The sequence below is a fragment of the Heptranchias perlo genome, unplaced genomic scaffold, assembly GCF_035084215.1.
Source record: "Heptranchias perlo isolate sHepPer1 unplaced genomic scaffold, sHepPer1.hap1 HAP1_SCAFFOLD_1773, whole genome shotgun sequence".
In the NCBI taxonomy this organism is placed as follows: Eukaryota; Metazoa; Chordata; class Chondrichthyes; order Hexanchiformes; family Hexanchidae; genus Heptranchias; species Heptranchias perlo.
The window spans coordinates 4,549-25,080 of record NW_027139048.1 but is presented as its reverse complement, the minus strand read 5'-3'; the positions used below and the strand labels follow the sequence as shown (position 1 = coordinate 25,080).

The 20,532-nt window shown below is 43.2% G+C and overlaps 1 protein-coding gene across 1 annotated transcript; it reads right to left on the bottom strand.

Annotated features, from left to right (window-relative positions):
* Window positions 1-5,497: 5,497 nt before the first annotated feature.
* On the bottom strand, window positions 5,498-12,620 carry LOC137309694 (putative potassium channel regulatory protein). Its single transcript, XM_067977762.1, has 2 exons — window positions 11,884-12,620; window positions 5,498-8,117 (listed from the first exon to the last, which is right to left on the bottom strand). The coding sequence occupies exons 1-2, from the start codon at window positions 12,459-12,461 to the stop codon at window positions 7,949-7,951; spliced, it is 747 nt and encodes a 248-aa protein (XP_067833863.1). The 5' UTR covers window positions 12,462-12,620; the 3' UTR covers window positions 5,498-7,948.
* Between the last annotated feature and the right edge of the window lie 7,912 nt (window positions 12,621-20,532).

Genomic DNA, 20,532 nt, shown 5'->3' with positions numbered 1-20,532 from the left:
TTCTGTGGACAGGAAAAACAATGGGGGTGCAAGGATCATTGGAAAATGTATAGGTATTCACCTCAGGGACAAAAAAAATCATGCAAAATCAGCCAGTTTCTATATGTTTGTCAGTGGGGTTTAAGAAAGCCAAAAATCATAGGGATAATTTAAATTCCCAATAATAAAAACTCAAAACCTTTCAATGTATTGATTTTCAGACTCTTGAATTCAAGTTGTCTAGGTTGGTCAGTACAGTACATGTTGATGTATTATTCTTGTCCTTGGAAGAATGTACATGAACACTATAACTCATTCCTGTCTCTCTCTCTCTCTCTCTCTCACACAAACACATGAGCGCCCGCTCGCCCCCGCCCCCGGCCCGTCGGCCGCTCGCCCCGGCCCGTCGGCCGCTCGCCCCCGCCCCCGGCCCGTCGGCCGCTCGCCCCCGCCCCCGGCCCGTCGGCCGCTCGCCCCCGCCCCCGGCCCGTCGGCCGCCCGCCCCCGGCCCGTCGGCCGCTCGCCCCGGCCCGTCGGCCGCTCGCCCCGGCCCGTCGGCCGCTCGCCCCGGCCCGTCGGCCGCTCGCCCCCGCCCCCGGCCCGTCGGCCGCTCGCCCCCGCCCCCGGCCCGTCGGCCGCTCGCCCCCGCCCCCGGCCCGTCGGCCGCTCGCCCCCGGCCCGTCGGCCGCTCGCCCCCCGCCCCGTCGGCCGCTCGCCCCGGCCCGTCGGCCGCTCGCCCCCGCCCCGTCGGCCGCTCGCCCCGGCCCGTCGGCCGCTCGCCCCCGCCCCGTCGGCCGCTCGCCCCGGCCCGTCGGCCGCTCGCCCCCGGCCCGTCGGCCGCTCGCCCCCGCCCCGTCGGCCGCTCGCCCCCGCCCGTCGGCCGCTCGCCCCCGGCCCGTCGGCCGCTCGCCCCCACCCCGTCGGCCGCTCGCCCCCGCCCGCTCCCGCTATGTCCGTCGCTCTCTCCCCCGCCCGCTCCCGCTATGTCCGTCGCTCTCTCCTGCCCGCTCCCGCTATGTCCGTCGCTCTCTCCCCCGCCCGCTCCCGCTATGTCCGTCGCTCTCTCCTGCCCGCTCCCGCTATGTCCGTCGCTCTCTCCTGCCCGCTCCCGCTATGTCCGTCGCTCTCTCCTGCCCGCTCCCGCTATGTCCGTCGCTCTCTCCTGCCCGCTCCCGCTATGTCCGTCGCTCTCTCCTGCCCGCTCCCGCTATGTCCGTCGCTCTCTCCCCTGCCCGCTCCCGCTATGTCCGTCGCTCTCTCCTGCCCGCTCCCACTATGTCCGTCGCTCTCTCCTGCCCGCTCCCGCTATGTCCGTCGCTCTCTCCTGCCCGCTCCCGCTATGTCCGTCGCTCTCTCCTGCCCGCTCCCGCTATGTCCGTCGCTCTCTCCTGCCCGCTCCCGCTATGTCCGTCGCTCTCTCCTGCCCGCTCCCGCTATGTCCGTCGCTCTCTCCTGCCCGCTCCCGCTATGTCCGTCGCTCTCTCCTGCCCGCTCCCGCTATGTCCGTCGCTCTCTCCTGCCCGCTCCCACTATGTCCGTCGCTCTCTCGCGCGGCCTCTCTCACACATTCACACTCTGTCTCTACTGAAGGGCAGAACAAGGTGAATCTTTATTTGAAGTTAACGTATTCTATCCTATAAGCCTGTATTTTCAGCAGGATACTCCAATGGCTCAGCTGCTGTGTTGTACACAGCAGTGTGTGAGTAATCGAGACATCACAATGCAAGATTGCAAGATCTGGCAATTTGTGTATGTAAAGTTTTATTGTGGAATATACAGCTATGCTACATTGTTTAGTCTTTATTACTGTTGTTTTATAGAAAACAGTTTTCCATTTGAATATGTGAAATATAGATCACATGGTGTCTATGTAAAGGGTCTAGGATATCTACTACCCTGTGGACAACAGTGACTGTCTATTAGTAATGCAGTATTTGTTGTTTATTCCCTTGCACTCCAAAATTTCTTCCCAGGCCCAAAATTAGCTCTTTGGTCATTCATACATCGGAGACCTTGAACTAGTGTAAATCCAGCCTAATCTTCAAAGTCTGTGTGCAAACTTTCAGGATGCACCCTTTCACTGTTGTTTCTACACAACTACGGTATATCTTCAGTGTAAACCAGCAAGCAGATTAGCGTCTGTATAAATGGCCTAAAGTGCACTTCGTCTTTACACAAATCAACAATCCTCCGATGCACACATGCTTGTATTCAATGCTATCCGGATTTACTTTTATTAACCCTGCTCAATTGTATTGTAACTAGGGGAAGGAACTTCTTTATTGCACTTGATGCCTGAAGTGACTTATAAGGGAGCGGCTGCTTGTATCATTGTTGCTTATAGATTGCATACCTCAAAGGGTAGAATATTGCTGTGATTGCAGCAGACTTGTATCGAAGGGAATTCATCACCGATGCACCACCGTACAGAATATTATCAGAAGTTTATCATATCTGAGCTAGTGGTTTTTATTCATCACTTCAGACTTTCACCAGTGCTAGGGAAATTTCACATGCTGCTTACTTGCCTCGAATTCCATTGCAATAATGGAACATGAACTTCAGTGTGTGGCTTACTGCTTCAGGTGCATTTTACATAATTATGCTTCAATGAAGCATGGATATTTCTGATGCAAAAATCATACAGAAGATGAACTGTAAACTTTCACAACCAGCCCGGATAGAAAGCATCAAGAAAACCCCTCCTTAATTATATGATGTGGTGTTCGTTGTCAAAAGTATTTATCATTCTTTTTTGTTTAATATTATTTGCACTCAGTTTTGCCTGTTGTGATTGTGTTCTGATATTGAAGGGGAAAAAGGCTTTGGCATATTGCAGACAACATAAGAACTCGGAACTTTGAGAAGATAGCAAATGAGCGCACAACTAAGTTTCAAGAAGTTGCTTACATTTAGTTTTCGCACTGTGTGCTGACCAGGTCTGAATTATATCGTCAAAATAAAAAGCTGCGGGAAGACTTGGGTAGCACCAGCGAGCTGGAACATTCCTTTCACCATGAGGGAGCAAAGTTTGACTCGTAACCTAAGTTGTTTGAAAGAAAGTCTCATTTCTCTGTTGGTCAAATGAAATGACTTTGAGGAATCTTGATCTTGTTTTTAGTGAGTTGAAGTCTACAGCATAAAACCACCCATAATTCAGCCTTACTTGACACTAAACGGGGTTCTAATTAGTGGTTGTAAAGGTGGCTGGTGTGGGAACAAGTAATGTGTCACACTGCTGTACAGTAACAGTGTGTTCACAGGGAGTGGCTGCCTTACTAAGTTTGTAAAAATAGAAACACCTTAAAACGTCTTCATTACGAAGTATTGTAAAACACGAGAGATTGAAGTCCCCACTGATAGCCTGTGTAGACCGGATTTGAAATGTACCAAAAATTGACTTGTCTCAAGTTCTTTAAGTTCTCATACTCAAGTTGTAATGGAAACATTTGTCCAGTCACAGCCAGTGCTAGCAACTAGAATTTTCTAAAGTTAAGATGCTGTATTCAGTAATAAATAACAAAGTTTAAATGCAGCATGTATTCCACTGTTGCCCTTTTAAGATTCTACAGCTGAAATGTGAACTTTGGTGTATTTATGATTATGAATTTGCAGTTTGAAAAACCTTTCCAGTGTTTTGTACGATGGCAAGATTGGTTTCCGTGACCTGTAAAATACAAGTCAAATTGTTTGTCTTATGTGACATCAAAATGTTGGACATTTTCCTTCAATTTGAGCAATAAGGCGAACTGTCTCTCTAAACTCAAATATTGCAGTATAAAGCCTCACTCTCACACACTTGTATTCTGGCATGTCTGAAACACTCACCTTCCAGTTATATGGAAGACTGTTCTATCAGCCCCTTCTGCTCCACAGTGACCCACCGCTGTTCTGTGAAAATATTTTTCTAAACTTTGCTTCCTCTATAAGCACCACTGATGAAAAGACTTGCTTAAATCCTAAAGTGGCTTAAATATCCTCCTAAAGTGATATTTATTTACAGTGAGCCACACTGATTATCATCTGCTGTACTGTCACTTTCTCTAGCATGTGATATTTTCCGATAGATTCTCATGCATTTTACATCTGTCACTATATTTTCTTCATTAGCTCGTGAACTATTGTCTTTATTTCTTTTAAATAAAAACACCGAAAAGGATTTATGACGACCAGATATTTAGATAAACACACACCTTGATTCAGTGGTTCCATTGGATTTTAGGTGTGTGTGCTTTCTTTAGTAAAGTATTTTTTTGTCTTTTTTAATTGCTGGTAGTGAGCCTCTTGACCCACAGTGGCAACTCTGATGCAGAATGCTTGAAAGAATGAAATTGTATGCCAAGGCCTATTAATTACCATCAAATCACATAGCTAATTTAGGGCTATGAAAAATAATCACAATTGCTATTTTTAAACTGTATAAATGGAATATTGTGCATTTCTCATCACCACACTTGAGAAGTGACACGCATTGGAAAAGGTTCGAAGACCAACAATAATGACTCCAAATGAAAACTGGATGAGTGATGAGGAAAGATGGGAGATGCTTAAGCCCCACAGTCTAGAAAGAGGATGGGAAAAGTCATTAAAGTATATAAAGTATAAAATGGCCAACTTTATGAGATGAACCCTCAATGTTGCTTTAAAGTCACTAAGGCCAGTAGAACAAGAGGACATAAATTTAAAATTAGTGAAAAGAAAATTTAAAACCAATCTTGAGGGAAATGAAATAATAGAAGGGTGATAAGCATTTGAAATCAAAGATGTTGGGGGAGTTCAAGATCTGGTTAGTTGTAAAGCTGGGTGAGTTGAAATAGTAAAGGCTGAATGGCCTTTTCTTATACGTTGTTAAATATTAACTGCCAGCACTGAACAGGTTTCAACAGAGCTTAAAGTTGGTATGACAATCGCACGTACCAGAAATCTTAGAAGCGCTAAACAAAAATCAATGTCACAAGAGAGAGCATGTTAGAGGTGTTACAGCATTCTGTTGTATGGTTGTAGCATTTATTGATTTCACAGGGATCTACTGTCACTTCATCCTTAACTGCTTTTTCTTCATGTTTTGAGATTGAGCGGGATCTTCTGTAAACAAAAAAAAATTTTCTTGCTTTTTTTTTCCATTTGCTCTTGTGCTTCATTACTTACATCACTAATGTACCTTTCCTCCAGTCGTATCGAAGTGTAACTGCATAACGCAAAATCTGGTTCATGCATGGCACACTGGAACTATACATTTTATATCGATTCTAGTTGCAGCCTGTTAAGGGATGTTTCCACAACCACTGCCAAATATGTATTGTACAATCTGGAAATTCGAAGCACAATTGTAAGGTTTGGAAAGTTCTCTGCTGCCTTATGCGGGCGCCATACTGCAGTTGCTAGAAGGAAAGTCACTATGTTTCGTTTTCAGTGTGACCCATTTATAATGTTGAGAGTCATGTTTCCCAAAGCTATGGAGGTTGAAATACTATTTCACACAAAGAAAGTTACAATAAAGCAGTGATGTTGCCAACTGATTTACTGTGGTTTCTCGGCCTTTAAAAATTTCAATGAAAAAGAAACTTTATGACAGATTCTGATAGTACGATACAATTTTTATTCTTATTTGTGAGACTATCACTGGCTTTAAGACCAGTCACTTTACCAATGTAAGCAAACATTGTAACTCCATGGATTTCAAGGAAGTGCATTTGAGGTATGTGTATTCAGCATTAGAGCACGGTAATAAGATTGTTCTGGCTTTAGTCGTGGCTCGGTGATGTTACTCTTGCCCTGAGTCAAAGTTGTGGGTTCAAGTCCCACTACAGAGACTTGAGCACAAAATCTAGGCTGACACTCCAGTGCAGTACTGACGGAATGCTGCACTGTTGGAGGTGATGCCTTTCAGATGCGAAGTTAGACCAAGTCTTCCCTCTCGGGTGGATGTAAAAGATCCCATGGCACTATTTTGAAGAAGAGCAAGGGAGTTCTCACTGGTATCCTGGTCAATATTCATCCCTCAACCGACACCAATAAAAAAAAGATTATCTGTTCATTACATAGAAAAATGTGTGAGTGATTGCTGATTGTTGGCTGCTCGAACCTTTCTGCTAACATGATGGTTCAGTGAGTTTATGCAGCGAGTACTTAAGTCAGAGGGTTTTTCTCTCCTCTGGAATCACTTGCACTTATCTGAGGAAAGAAGATACAAAAAACTGGGGAAACATCTTTCAAAAAGTTAATTTGCTGAGATGAATAACAGTATAATTTGCTACAGATGCTGTCAATAATCTGTCAAATGGAAGAGTTCTCCCCTTGAGGCTTATGGAAAGGTCCTTGTGGTTCCTAATTGATAGCTTACCTGAAACAATAGTTCGCTGATTTGCATTGTTTATCAACCAAGGGTATGGGGAAACAAAAAGCCTTTGTTGGTGGTTCAAATTTGTTGGGCGGTAAAAAACATAGAAAAGAGAAGTCAAAAGCAAAATACTCAAGATGCTGGAAATCTCAAATAAAAACAGAAAATGCTGGAAAAGCTCAGCAAGTGAGGCAGCATCTGTGGAGAAAGAAACACAGTTAATGTTTTAGGTCGCAGATGTTAACACTCTCCACAGATGCTGCCTCACTTACTGAACTTTTCCAGCATTTTCTCTTTATTATAGAAAAGAGAAGAATTGCAACATTGCATAACAGATAAAAACTTAACTTAGTTCTGACCTCAAGTGGGACTACCCCATCCCCATTACTGCCGCCAAACACTATTTTCCCCTTCATTCCTCTCAGCTATCTATAAAGCCCAAGTCTGTTCAAGATTTCAGGATTGTTCCCATACTTGGGGAGGTTTTTCTTGCCCTTCTGAACATGTTGCAAGAAAAAGCTTATCGTCTGATAGGCAACTCCTTTCCTGTCTTCATTTTATCAAAACTATGACTGTTCATGCATCTGAAATTTTTTTCTTCTTCTCTGTTTCAAATGCTCCATTCTCCATGCTGTTCCTCTTGTATCCCCTATGTGTTGAAGTGAGGATTCATTGTGCAATGTCATACTCATCCCTTTCCCAGGGCCTCAACTGTGGAACTACAGGTCTCCCTAAATCTTTCCTTCCTCCTGCAATGTTTAGAATTTTAAAATCCAAGTTTGGCATCCAACACATATATGTCACTTCTCAATTGTGGTGATGAGAAATGCACATTGTTCCATTTGTACAGTGTACTTTAAAAATGGCAACTGATTATTTAATGTAAAACCCTAAATTAGGAACGTGACTTAACTGTAATAATCCTTTCTGACTTTTTTATAACTTTGGTGATGACCTGCAATATGTGCCTTGGCCCTTCGTGGTTTCTCACTTGTAAAGATCGCTAGAACTGCAGTCAAACAATGCTAGTATTCACATTGGAATAATGAACTCAAAAGCTGTACATGTATCGAGCTTTTGTGCATCAGTATCATGCCTGTTCTATGTTGGAGTAAAACCTCAAAAGCGGAACTCTTTGAGAGATTTAATCTCACACTTCCCATTGACTTGAATGTAATGTTTATAGGGCTTGAAATCTTCTCTTGCTGAACTGTCGTTACCATGAAAGTCAATTGTACCACACCCTCATGGATTTTTTGTGGGCCCCAACAAACTGCAGTTGTAATGCAATACAGAGTCTAGATTGCCCTTTGGTCAACAGTGTTTTCAGTCACACTATTGCAATTGCAATTCACAAATACACATATCCAAAATTTTATGGCTCTTCATAATCATCAAAGAACGCCTTTTCTCCACCAAATGAACGCACAAGGCGCCGCCTCCCATCACTTGCCACTGAAAATACAGCAGTGTTCCAACAAGGTCAGTGGGAATTTCGTTATCACATCACACAGTTAACACAAATATAAACAGTTAGTACTATTAAATACGTCCGCTCAGTCAGTTGCCAAACTCCCTTGCTTTACTTTTGAACATCAGCAATGCAGGACAATCATGCGATGTTTGCGTTTAGTTCATGTTGCGTTTGAATGTATAACATTCCACAGTGTCCTCTTGATGGTGAACAGTCCTTGTACTTTGGAGATAAAATCCAACTTTTGTCAGGTAATCGAGGAGAATTCCCAAGACGTTGAACCCCAAAAGAATTTTTCTGTCTGCTGGAGTCAATTGGACGTATCTGAGGAATAGAAGATACAAAAAAAATGGGGAAGCATCTTTCAAGAGGTTATATAGAATTACATAGAATGTACAGCACAGAAACAGGCCATTCAGCCCAACAGGTCCATGCTGGTGTTTATGCTCCACATGGGCCTCCACCCACCCTTTTTCATCTAACCCCATCAACATATCCTTCTATTCCTTTCTCCCTCGTGTTTATCTAGCTTCCCCATAAATGCATTTATGCTAGTCATCTCAACTACTCCTTGTGGTAGTGAGTTCCACATTCTAGCCACTCTGGGTAAAGAAGTTTCTCCTGAATTCCCTATTGGACTTATTAGTGACTACCTTATATTTATGGCCTTTAGTTCTGATCTCGCCCGCAAGTGGAGACATTTTCTCTACGTCTACCCTATCAAACCCATTCATTACCTTAAAGACCTCTATCACGTTACCATTCAGTCTTTTTTCTAAAGAACCCCAGCCAGTTCAATCTTTCCTGATAGGTATAACCTCTCAGTTCTGGTATAATCCTAGTAAATCTCTTTTGCACCTTTTTTAGTGCCTCTATATCCCTTTTATAATATGCAGAGAAGAAATGTTCACAGTACCCCAAATGCTGTCTCACCAAGGTTCGATACAAGTTTAACATAACTTCCCTGCTTTTCAAATCTATCCCTCTCAAAATAAACTCCAGTGCTTGGTTTGCTTTTTTTTAATGGTCTTATTAACCTGTGTCGCTACTTTTACTGATTTGTGTATCTGTACCCCCAGATCCCTCTGCTGCTCTACCCCATTTACATTCTTATTTTCCAAGGGGGTATGTGGCCTCCTTATTCTTTTACCAAAATGTATCACCTCACATTTATATTGAAATTCATTTGCCAATCACATCCTTTCTGCAAGTTTATTAATCTCTCCCAGTATTTTGTCACAGTCCTCAGTATTAACTATACCCCCCAATTTGGTGTTGTCCGCATATTTTGAAATTGTACTTCCGATTCCCAAGTCTAAATCATTTATGTAAATAGTAAACAACAGTGGTCCCAGCACTGATCCTTGAGGAACACCACTTCCCACCTTTTGCCAGTCTGAGTAACTACCTATAATCCCTACTCTCTCTTCTGTTTTGTAGCCAGCTTGCTATCCATTCTGCTATTTGTCCCCTGACTCCATATGCTCTGATCTTAGTCATGAGCCTACCATGCGGTGCCTTATCAAAGGCCTTTTGAAAATCCAAATATATTACATCTACTACATTACCCCTGCCTATCTTTTCTGTTACTTTGTCAAAGAATCCAATAAGGTTGGTCAAGCATGACCTTCCCTTTTGAAATCTATGCTGACTATTCTTTATTATATTTTGGTTTCTTTTTGTGTTTCTATTGCATCTTTGAGTAAAGATTCCATTATCTTTCCTATCACTGACGTTAAGCTAATTGATCTATAGTTCCCTGGACTTGTTCTATCTCCCTTTTCAAATATAGGAATCACATTATCTGTCTGGCACTATTTCCTTTTCTAATGAATGCTTATATATATTTAATAGTGTCTCTGCTATCTCTTCCCTAACTTCTTTTAATATGCACGGATGCAATCCATCCAGACCAGGGGTTTTATCCTCTCTAAGTTTGATTAGTTTATCAATTATCTCCCCCCTTTCTACCTTAAATGTCTTCAGATCTTTTTTGATCTCTTCTTCTAATGTCATGCCCACCATTTTAATCTTCCTGGTAAATACTGAGGCAAAGTCATTTTAATATTTCTGCCATTTTGCTGCCATTACCTGTAGGTTTATCTTGTGCATCCCTTAGTGGCCCTATCCCTATCCTGATTTTTCTTTTGTTCTTTGTGTGTCTGTAGAATATTTTACTATTTCTTTTTGTAGTTTCTTTTTGCCTTCCTAATTGTTATTTTGACCTCATTCCTATCCTTTTTGTATTCCCTTTAGTTACCCTCTCCTTTGTTGTCTTTTTGCTTTAGCTTCAATGTTGTCCTTATTTCTTTATTCATCCATGGTGTGTCATTACTGGCTGGTTTGTTCTTGCTTTTTACTGGGATATTTTTGTCTTGGACTCTATTGATCACCATTTTAAATGTTACCCACTGCTGATCTATTTCTTTGTCAGTAAATTTTTCCAGTTTATTTTCCCTAGTTCCAGTCTCATACCCTTAAAATCAACTTTTTTCCAATTTATTACTTTGGTCTTTGATTTCCTGGGATGAACAACAATATAATTTGATACAGTTATTGTCAATAGTCTGTCAAATGGTTTATAGAGAGGTCCTCATGGTTCCTAGTGGATAGCTCATCTGTAGTAGTAGTTCGCTGATGTTCATTCTTTACCAACCAAGGATATAGGGAAACAAAAAGCCTTTTTAATTCTATTTAATTTCCTTACCACTTTTTATTCCTTGTCAATTTTATTGCCCTCCCTACCCCCACCTTTCTCCTGCGTGTGTCGACTCTTTTCTGGGGTGTGTGCCATAGATGTCCCTTGCCCTTGAGTACCTCTCCCAAAGTGTCTATTATTTATACTTTGGTCTTAATCATGAGTACAAGCAGGCTACTGGGGCATAGAGCCCTTGCAGCCAAGACTAATCCTGTCATCATCCAATGTGCACATTTCAAGTGGGAGTTACAGGATAACAATGTGGCTGATATGTACTGAGGCCAACTTTAGTGTTCCTATTGTCGCATTTGCTGAGATCAGCTAAGTTAGTACAGACAGTGATCAAAACTGGGGCCTTGCTGCTCTGTGAGTGCACAGATTTTTTGAACCAATCACCACACTCCTTTTGGTCTCCCAACCTCTTCGGAGCCATTATAATGGCAAATGTAAACCGATTTGTTATGAAAAAATGCTGGATAATATTTATAGCCCATGAGTAGAGTGATCTGAAAATGCACAACGGACAAAGTTGCAATTGGGTTCAAGCTGGTTCTCTTCATCTGGACATGTAAATATATTCTGTTTATATTGTACATAAAAACAGGGTAAAGATATTATAAGAACATAAGAAATAGGAGCAGGAGTAGGCCAATCGGCCCCTCGAGCCTGCTCTGCTGTTCAATAAGATCATGGCTGATCTAATCCTAACCTCAAATCTAAATTCATGTCCAATTTCCTGCCCGCTCCCCGTTTATATTATAATTTATTAAATATGTTTTATGGTGTACCATTCTCTGCTGTATATTGCAGTAATGTCATTGGACTGCTGTTTTCAGAATGTAAATATATTGTGAAGTACTCTTAATTTTTAAGCCCACGGTAATGTATTTCCACCCCTCTCTTTCGGCCTCCTCTGTACAATACAGTGCTGAAACAAGGAGCCAGGTATGTGACCTTCCTATGGCCTCTGCTAGCTTTGCTGTTGATCCAGCCAGAAGGAGCATAATACAGTCCAGACTGACTTCCTCTCCCTACCTGTGGGAAATTTATCTGTCCCCGATTCAGTGCCAACCTCCCCGTTCACTATGTTGCACATCGGTATCTCACCGTAAGGTGCTAAACATGGTGTCCATTAGGAAAATGTCTACTTTTCTCTGTGATTAACCCACAAATAAAATCACATTCTTAGAAATCACACAACTTAAAGCTGTGCATTCCTACAATTTCATTAGATCCTCTAGTCATTGAAAGGGAAATGTCACCATTTTGTTGGAAATCATGTGCAGAAAGCTGGTTTGTATCACTCTGCGGCACATTGATACACTGGGGCCTTTTCTTAAATTCTTGTTGGATTTATGTTATAGCTAATTATTTTTTGAATTCAGTACTTACATATTAACTTGCCCTCCATTCACATAGGGGTTAGCTCCACACTGGAAAACCAGGTCATAGAATGAAGGATTCTGGACAGGGGTAGGATTCTTTTTCTCAACAGAAGCCCATGGACTTAAGTTCTTTTTCTCCACGTGCATTGTTATCCGACTGGAAAGTTCGTCAACTGTTTCCATAGATGAGCCAAAGACTCTGAAAAGGGCTCCCGTCCCTTTTCGAATGCAGCGTATCTCCAGAACCTCTGATTTGTTTTTCCTCTGCAATGTCTCCAGTGTATACAACACTGGATCCAGCTCATAGAACTCAACCTCCTTCACCAGCAGGTCGTAGTCGCAGAAATCGCCGGGCAACAGTAACTCAGATGTCCTGAGGAAGTCTAAAATGTATCCAAACAATGATCCGTCTCTGTCTATAAAGTACTCCCTGGATCCTATCTGTTGTATGGAGGGCTCTGATCCAGTGAGAATCCTGCTAAGTTTGGAGCTGGGAATCTTGGCCAGAGTATCAGGAAGTGCTTCGAAAATCGTTCCTCCAACATTTAACTTTAAAGGCAGAAACTGCTGCTGTTCCTCATCCATTTTCTATGGGAATATGCAAAGGATCAGGTGGATTGTATCAAAGAAAATAGTCCAAGCGATAGGTGGCTTAGTGAACAAAGTTAATTCCTTTTTAAAGTCAGAAAACTAAATGTTACGACATTCTTGATCAATCAGGAGTAGGAAGATTTAAAAGAGTTCTTACAATTCGGAGCTTTTTTCTTGAATGTTGCTCCTATTTGGTTGTTGCTAAGAAGCAAAGCAGACGCACACAATAAGAAGAGACACGCCCCCCCTGATAAACTGGTTTTGTTCAGCGAGATGTGACAGCTGTTAATGTGAACTCTACACTATACTGTGATCATACTGTAACTCTCTATAGGGTTTCATGTGTAGTTCTGGCACTGCTGCTTGCAAATGTTGTGCTGATCATCAGTGGCTGAGGCAAGCAGAGGGAAAATGGCTAATTAACTGTTAAACTGGTTAACAATGAGTAAAGCACCAGCAGTGGTGTTACTGTTGCCAGTGACTGGAATTTGTGCCAGTTGGCAGGTGAACATTCAATCTCCCTTTTGTCCATGGCTCTATGACAGGGCACAACCACTGGGGCTCAGGGAAGTGGAAGTTTGGCAGCAAAACTGATCTGGTCTTGCTTTTCCAATTTAGTGCTTGTGCTGCCCACAGCGGGGATGAGACTAGTAGAAATGGGATCCATATGGTCCTGTATGATGTTCTTAAACAACACAACTCCCAATCTGTTACCTTCTCTCACGTTCCCCAAACTATTGCTATTAACTGAAGCAGTCCTTATTCTCTGTGTGTGTGTGTGTGTGTGTGTGTGTGAGAGAGAGAGAAAGAGAGACATGGAATGTCATTGTGTCGATGAGATCTGTTTCACTTTGTTCAAGCTTACTGATTTTATTTAAATGTATATATCCCTCAATAATCAATAGAGGGCCTTTCCAAATAAAAGGCTTTACAAGATACTGTGAAGAATTATAATTATTTTTAAAGTTTTATTTAAACACAAATTGGGGCATGGGAGCTAAGAATAGGGTTTGAATCTTTCATTTGACTTGAAGAGGTTTTATAAAATTAACTAAAAGTTCTCTTCCCAGTAACAGAATATCTACTATGAGAAAAAAAGAATGAATTTTCATAGCTTTTTGGGATGTCCTGAGGTCATGAAAGGCCCTAAAGGCCCAGCTATTCATAATCTATATCAATGATTTGGATGAGGGGACCAAATGTAGTATTTCTAAGTTTGCTGATGACACAAAACTAGGTGGGAATGTGAGTCGTGAGGAGGATGCAAAGAGGCTTCAAGGGGATATAGACAGGCTAAGTGAGTGGGCAAGAACATTGCAGATGGAATATAATGTGGAAAAATGTGAAGTTATCCACTTTGGTAGGAAAAATAGAAATGCAGAGTATTTTTTAAATGGTAAGAGATTGGGAAATATTGATGTTCAAAGAGACCTGGGTGTCCTTGTACATGAGTCACTGAAAGCTAACATGCAGGTACAGCAAGCAATTAGGAAGGCAAATGCCTTTATTACAAGAGGATTTGAGTACAGGAGTAAAGATGTCTTACTGCAATTATATAGGGCCTTGGTGAGACCGCACCTGGAGTACTGTGTACAATTTTGGTCTCCTTACCTAAGAAAGAATATACTTGCCATAGAGGGAGTGAAACGAAGGTTCACCAGACTGATTCCTGGGATGGCGGGATTGTTGTATGAGGAGAGATTGAGTAGACTAGGCCTGTATTCTCTAGAGTTTAGAAGAATGAGAGGTGATCTCATTGAAACATACAAAATTCTTACAGGGTTCGACAGGGTAGATGCAGGGAGCATGTTTCCCCTGGCTGGGGAGTCTGGAACCAGGGGTCACAGTCTCAGAATAAGGGGTAGGCCATTTAGGACTGAGATGAGGAGAAATTTGTTCACTCAGAGGGTGGTGAATCTTTGGAATTCTCTACCCCAGAGGGTTGTGGAGGCTCAGTCATTGAGTACATTCAAAACAGAGATCGATAGATTTCAAGGGATATGGGGATAGTGCAGGAAAATGGCGTTGATCAGCCATGAACTTGTTGAATGGCGAAGCAGGCTCGAGGGGCCGGATGGCCTGCTCCTGCACTATGTTCTTATGTAATGTTTCTATATAAATGCAAGTTCTTTCTTACTGAAACCCTGAACTATGCTTTCATTACCTGAAGATCAATTTCTACAATGTCTTCTTAGCTGAACTCCCATCTTGCATGATACACAGATTCCAACTTGCCTAAACGTTTTGCGCCCACACATCCTGTCCTACACTAAGTCCCAGTCGCACTTTCTTTAATGGGTTCCTGTCGCCCCAGTGCACCAAATTCAAAATCCTGCCCTCAGTTCCACCACGGCCTTACACCACTTTGCCTCTGCAACCTCTTCCAGCCTGTGTCCTACGATCCTCCGACTCCTACCTCCTGTACATTCTGCCTCCTCCCTAGACACTCCTCACTCAGTTACAGAGTTTTCAACCACGTGGGTCTTACCCTTTGGAATTTCCTCCTTAAATTTCTGTATCTTGCTTTTCCCTCTCTGCCTTTAAAAGTATCCTCTAAACCTATCTATCCAACCGTTCTTTCAATCATCTCTCCTAACTCTACTACTACTCAGTTCATTTCTCTCAAGTGAAATGCCTCGGGACCTTTTATTATGTACAACAAATGCAAGTTGTTGTTTTATTGACAAAGACATTCTCTCATGGCAGATAAAGGACTGGAATGGCCCTATGACCCTGGTTTAAACCCTTATTTGCCATTGATTTTAATTGTTTTTTAATGAAATCTTATTCCATGCAGCACTTATCCACTGCTACTGGGAGAAAGAATTGTTTTAAATTGAAGGAAAAACAATTCATTCCCAAATGGGAAACAGGATGTTTTCAATAAAACTGGTTAAATTTCACTACAGCTTTTCGATTGAATAAAAATTGATGTGGGCGTTCATTATAATTTTAGTAGTGTCTTAATGGTCAGTGGCAGTACATGTTTGCAAAGTTGAAATGCTATAATTCTTTATTATCTGGGTTTCAGATCTGTCCAAACCATCTCAGACTAAATTCAGCTCCAAACATGGTAGATTCTATCATTACAATATATCAACTGTATTTCAGAAACAGTTATAAACAACTAAAGTGTTTTGTATTGTTTTAATTTAGAATCACCTATGGGCTGAATCACTACAGCCTCATGTAAGATACTTTCCAAAATATAATTTTTTCAAATATAGCTTAGAGAAATCCTGCCTAATACTCAGAGAAAAATAAATACGATTCAGGGACCACTCTATACCAATTGCTTGATGTTAACTTCACACATTGATACCTTATAGTGTCTCTAGATGTGTCATATTTTCCAGGCCAAAGAAGAAAGTTCTTAATGGGATAAAAACAGAAAATGCTGGAAAAGCTCAGCAAGTGAGGCAGCATCTGTGGAGAAAGAAACAGAGTTAATGTTTCAGGTCGAAGAGATTTCGTCAGAACTGGAAGCTGCCAAAGGGTTAAGGTTTTTAAGCAAGTACAGAGCCAGGGAAAGAGGGGGAGGAAAGAACAAAAGGGAAGGTCTGTGATAGGGTCGTGGGCAAGAGAGTTTAAATGACAAAAGGGATGATGGTTCAAGGCAAGGAGGGTGGGAATGGGACAAGTAAAGAAACAAAAGATCAGTCTAGTGTAGCTGTACATGGCAACAGCAGAACCATTACCAGCACTTACTAGCTGAAAAAATGGGAGCAATCATTATGATCTAAAGTTATTGAAATCAATGTTGAGTCTGGAAGGTTGTAAAGTGCCTAAACGAAAGATGAGGTGCTGTTTCTCGAGCTTACTTTGAGCTTCATTGAAACAGTGTAAGAGGCCGAGTACAGAGAGGTCAAAGTGGGAGTGGGACGGGGAATTAAAATGGCAAGCGACCGGCAAGTCAGAGTACGCTTGCGCACAGAGCGGGGAGGTGTTCAGCAAAGCGATCACTCAGTCTGCGTTTGGTCTCCCCGATGTAGAGGAGACAGTATTGTGAGCAGCAAATACAGTATACTAAATTGAAAGAAGTACAAGTAAATCGCTGTTTCAACTGAAAGGAGTGTCTGGGGCCCTGGACGATGGGAATGGAGGAGGTGAAGGGGCAGGTGTTGCATCTCGTGTGCTCGTACGGGAAAGTGCCATGGGGAGGAGAGCGGGTGTTGGGGGTGATGGAAGAGTGGACCAGGGTATCGCGGAGGGAGCGGCTCCTCCGGAATGCTGATAGGGGAGGGGAGGAGAAGATATGTTCGGTGGTAGGATGGAGGTGGTGGAAAAGGCAGAGGATGATACGTTGAATGTGGAGGCTGGCGGGGTGGAAGGTGAGGACAAGGGAGACCCTATTATGGTTCTGGGAGGGGAGGGAAGGGGTGAGGGCAGAAGTGTGGGAAATAAGATGGACACGGTCGAGGGCCCTGTCAACTACAGTGGAGGGGAATCCTCGGTTGAGGAAAAAGGAAGATATTTTGGAAGCACTGGTGTGGAAGGTGACATTGTCAGAACAGATGCGACTGAGATGGAGAAACTGGGAGAAAGGAATAGAGTCCTTACAGGAAGTGGGGTGGGAAGAAGTGTAGTCAAGCTAGCTGTGGGAGTCAATGGGCTTATAATAGATATTGGTTGACAACCTATCCCCAGAAATGGAAATAGATAAGTCGAGGAAGGGAAGGGAAGAGTGGGAAATGGAACATGTGAAGGTGAGGGAAGGGTGGAAATTGGAAGCAAAGTTGATGAAATTTTCCAGTTCGGGGCGAAAGCAGGAAGCAGCACTGATATAGTCATCAATGAAACGGAAAAAGAGGTGAGGGAGGGGACCTGAGTATGACTGGAACAAGGAATGTTCTATGTATCCCACAAAAAGGCAGGCGTAGCTGGGACCCATAGGGGTTCCCACAGTGACACCTTTTATTTGGAGGAAGTGAGGAGTCAAAAGAAAAGTTGTTCAACGTAAGAACAAGTTCAGCCAGGCGGAGGAGGGTGGTGGTGGATGGGGACTGGTTGGGCCTTCGTTCAAGGAAGAAGCGAAGGGCCCCGCAGGACACCCTGGTGGGAGATGGAGGTGTGGAGGGACTTGACGTCCATGATGAAAAGGAGATGGTTAGGGCCGGGGAACTGGAAACTGTTGAAGTGGCGGATGTAGGTCGGAAGAGACCGGACAAGGGGAGATAAAATAAAGTCGAGGTAGGAGTAAGTAAGTTCCATGGGGCAAGGACAGGCTGAAACGTTGGGTCTCCTAGGCCAGTTGTGTTTGTGGATCTTGGGAAGGAGGTAGAAGTCGGCAGTGCAGGATTCGGGGACTATGAGGTTGGAGGCCGAGAGGGGAAGATCTCCAGAGGAGATGCAGTCAGTGACGGTCTGGGAAACTGTGGCTTGATGTTCGGCGGTGGGGTCGTGGTCCAGGGGGAGGTAGGAGGAGGTGTCGGAGAGTTGACATTCAGCCTCCGCAAGGTAGAGGTCTGTTCGCCACAAAACAACAACAGCGCCGCCCTTGTCAGCAGGGTTAATGACAGTGTCAGGGTTGGACCTGAGAGAACGGAGTGCTGCAAGTTCAGAGGGAGGTAGGTTAGAATGAGTGAGGGGAGTAGAGAAATTGAGACGGCCGACGTCACACTGGCAGTTCACAATGAAATGATCAAGAGAGGGTAAGAGGCCAGAGAGAGGGGTCCAGGCGGAACGAGAATTCTGAAGATGGGAGAGTGGGTCCACTGTGCGGGGGGAAGACTCCTGGCCAAAGAAGTGGGCGCGGAGGTGAAAGTGACAGAAGAAGAGCCCAGCATCGTGTCGAGTTCGAAATTCATTGAGGTGGGGGCATAAGGGGATGAAGCTAAGGCCTTTGCTGAGGACTGAATGTTTGGGGTCAGAGAGGGGAAGATCAGAGTGAATGGTGAAAGCACGACAAAGGGTGAGACTGAAGGGAGGGATGGGGTCAGAGGACAGTGAAAGGGAACACTGAGCGTGGACCTCAGGAAGCGGCGAGAGCAGTGGTTTGAAGAACGTTGAATATCATAAGTTCTTAATGGGATTTGATACAGAACTGGTCACTCTGCAGGAACTGTGCAATGAGGACAATGTTTCAAAACGGCCACTAGGTGTCAGCAATTGCCTGATCTAAGTGGAATGACAGAACAACTTGCGTCTTTTACAGCCGTGAACCTCAGACAAACTACAGGTGTACAATATGGTCATTTTTCTAATCATGTTTTTGAATAGTGTTAGAGGCGTATTTGAAACTGTACATAAACAATTATTGTTTGGAATTATGTGGAAGTGGATATAAGTTTGAAAAAGAAAATTTGCTATGGAGAAAGAGCAGGGGAGTGGGACTAATTGGATAGCTCTTTCAAAGAGTGGGCACAGGCACAATGGGCCGAATGGCGTCCTTCTGTGCTTTAAGATTCTATGATTATGATTTGATCCCATTAAGATTTTATCTTGCAAGATTATTCTTCGATATATTGCAGTGGCTTTAAAGGAACATCCTTTCATGGCTCTGATATCATGGGCAGAACATTTTTTCATTATTAATGAGTTGTATTGGAGTTTACAGACTTTCTATGGTCACTGCAGACTTCAGGGCCACAGTGCACCTGCTGCTTTGTAGGCTCCACCATTACATACATGCAGGGTCCCTTATATGCAGTTCTTCATATGAGGGAGGGGATATTACTTATCAGGAAAAAGGTCTTTACTTGTCAGGGGTCTCTGGTTATATGGGGAGAAGGAATAGTGAGGGGTCTTGTTGGTACTGGGTTAGGGTGGCACTTGAGTGTTGTTAACGATTTCTATTTGACCTTTGAGAGGGGGCCTGGGGTCCCTTGAGTTTCAGGAGCTAGGGGTGAGTAGGCGCTACGCCTGCAGGAAGGAAGCCCACAGCTCCTGGCATTATCCTGATCCTTTGTTCACCTGTTTGTCATGTAGGTTGTGAGAACATAGGAACAGGAGTAGGCCATTCAGCCCCTCGAGCCGTTCAGATCAGCCATTCAATTAGATCATGGCTGATCTGCACTCCATTTACCTGCCTCTGCTCCATATCCTTGGGGAAAGAACCTTCTCGCCATTTGGAGTGAAAGTTGATCGAGTTCACGAGTGGCTCTTTATTGCCCCTTGCAGTAAGCCGAGACAAGAAATTGAGTCTTGTAATGATAAAGCTAATCATAGCTTGGATGGTTTTCAGAAGCTCAATGCAGGATTGCTGGAGATGAAAACATTTTCAGAATATGTGTTTGAGAATGTTCTTATGGCCACAGATCCACCACTGCTCAACTGATAAAGTTGGGTTGAATCTAAAGAGCTTGTGTTCGGTGAGACAAATGCAGTGAAGGATTTTGAACTGTCAGGGGAATTCTTGGCCAACATTCAAGGCCTTGGAGAGGGTTTTGATAGAGTAAGTAAGGAGAAACTGTTTCTACTGGCAGAAGAGTCAGTAACCAGACGACACAGATTGAAGGTAATTGGCAAAAGAACCAGAGGCAAGATGAGGAGAATTTTTTTTACGCAGCGAGTTGTTATGATCTGGAATGCACTGCCTGAAAGAGTGATGGAAGCAGATTCAATAATAACTTTCAAAAGAGAATTGGATAAATACTTGAAGGGAAAAATTTGCAGGGCTATGGGAAAAGGGCAGCGGAATGGGAATAATTGGAGAGCTCTTTCAAAGAGCCGGCACAGTCACGCTAGGCCGAATGGCCTCCTTCTGTGCTGTATCATTCTATGATTCTATAATTCAACTGTATTTGGACCTATTTGCTCAGGGTTATGCAAGGAGCTTCCGAGGCTTACCTTCCTGCGTATAATATTTAGCCTTGGTCTAAAACAACATGCTTTCTGTGCATGTGGAGAGAAGAATGTTCAACTCACCTTTGACCTGGGTCCCTTTTAGTGCTGGCTGATCTGTGTCTCTTGTTTTTAGTTTCCAGATCCCACGTTTGACACTCCAGGTCATGTTTGGAGTGTCTTGCGTTTTTTTCTGCTGAGGTATAGACAATTTTTGTGAAATATACAAAACTCAAATAAATACAGGATGATGTTCCCTACTATCCAATCCATGTGATTTAAC

Bases quoted from the DNA above. Each gene is read 5' to 3' on its own strand.
- LOC137309694 (XM_067977762.1), bottom strand. From the start codon at position 12,461: ATGGATGAGGAACAGCAGCAGTTTCTGCCTTTAAAGTTAAATGTTGGA. The intron at 8,118-11,883 runs GTAAGTACTGAA...TCTATTCCTCAG, and splicing joins AATGGAGGGCAAGTTAATAT to ATACGTCCAATTGACTCCAG.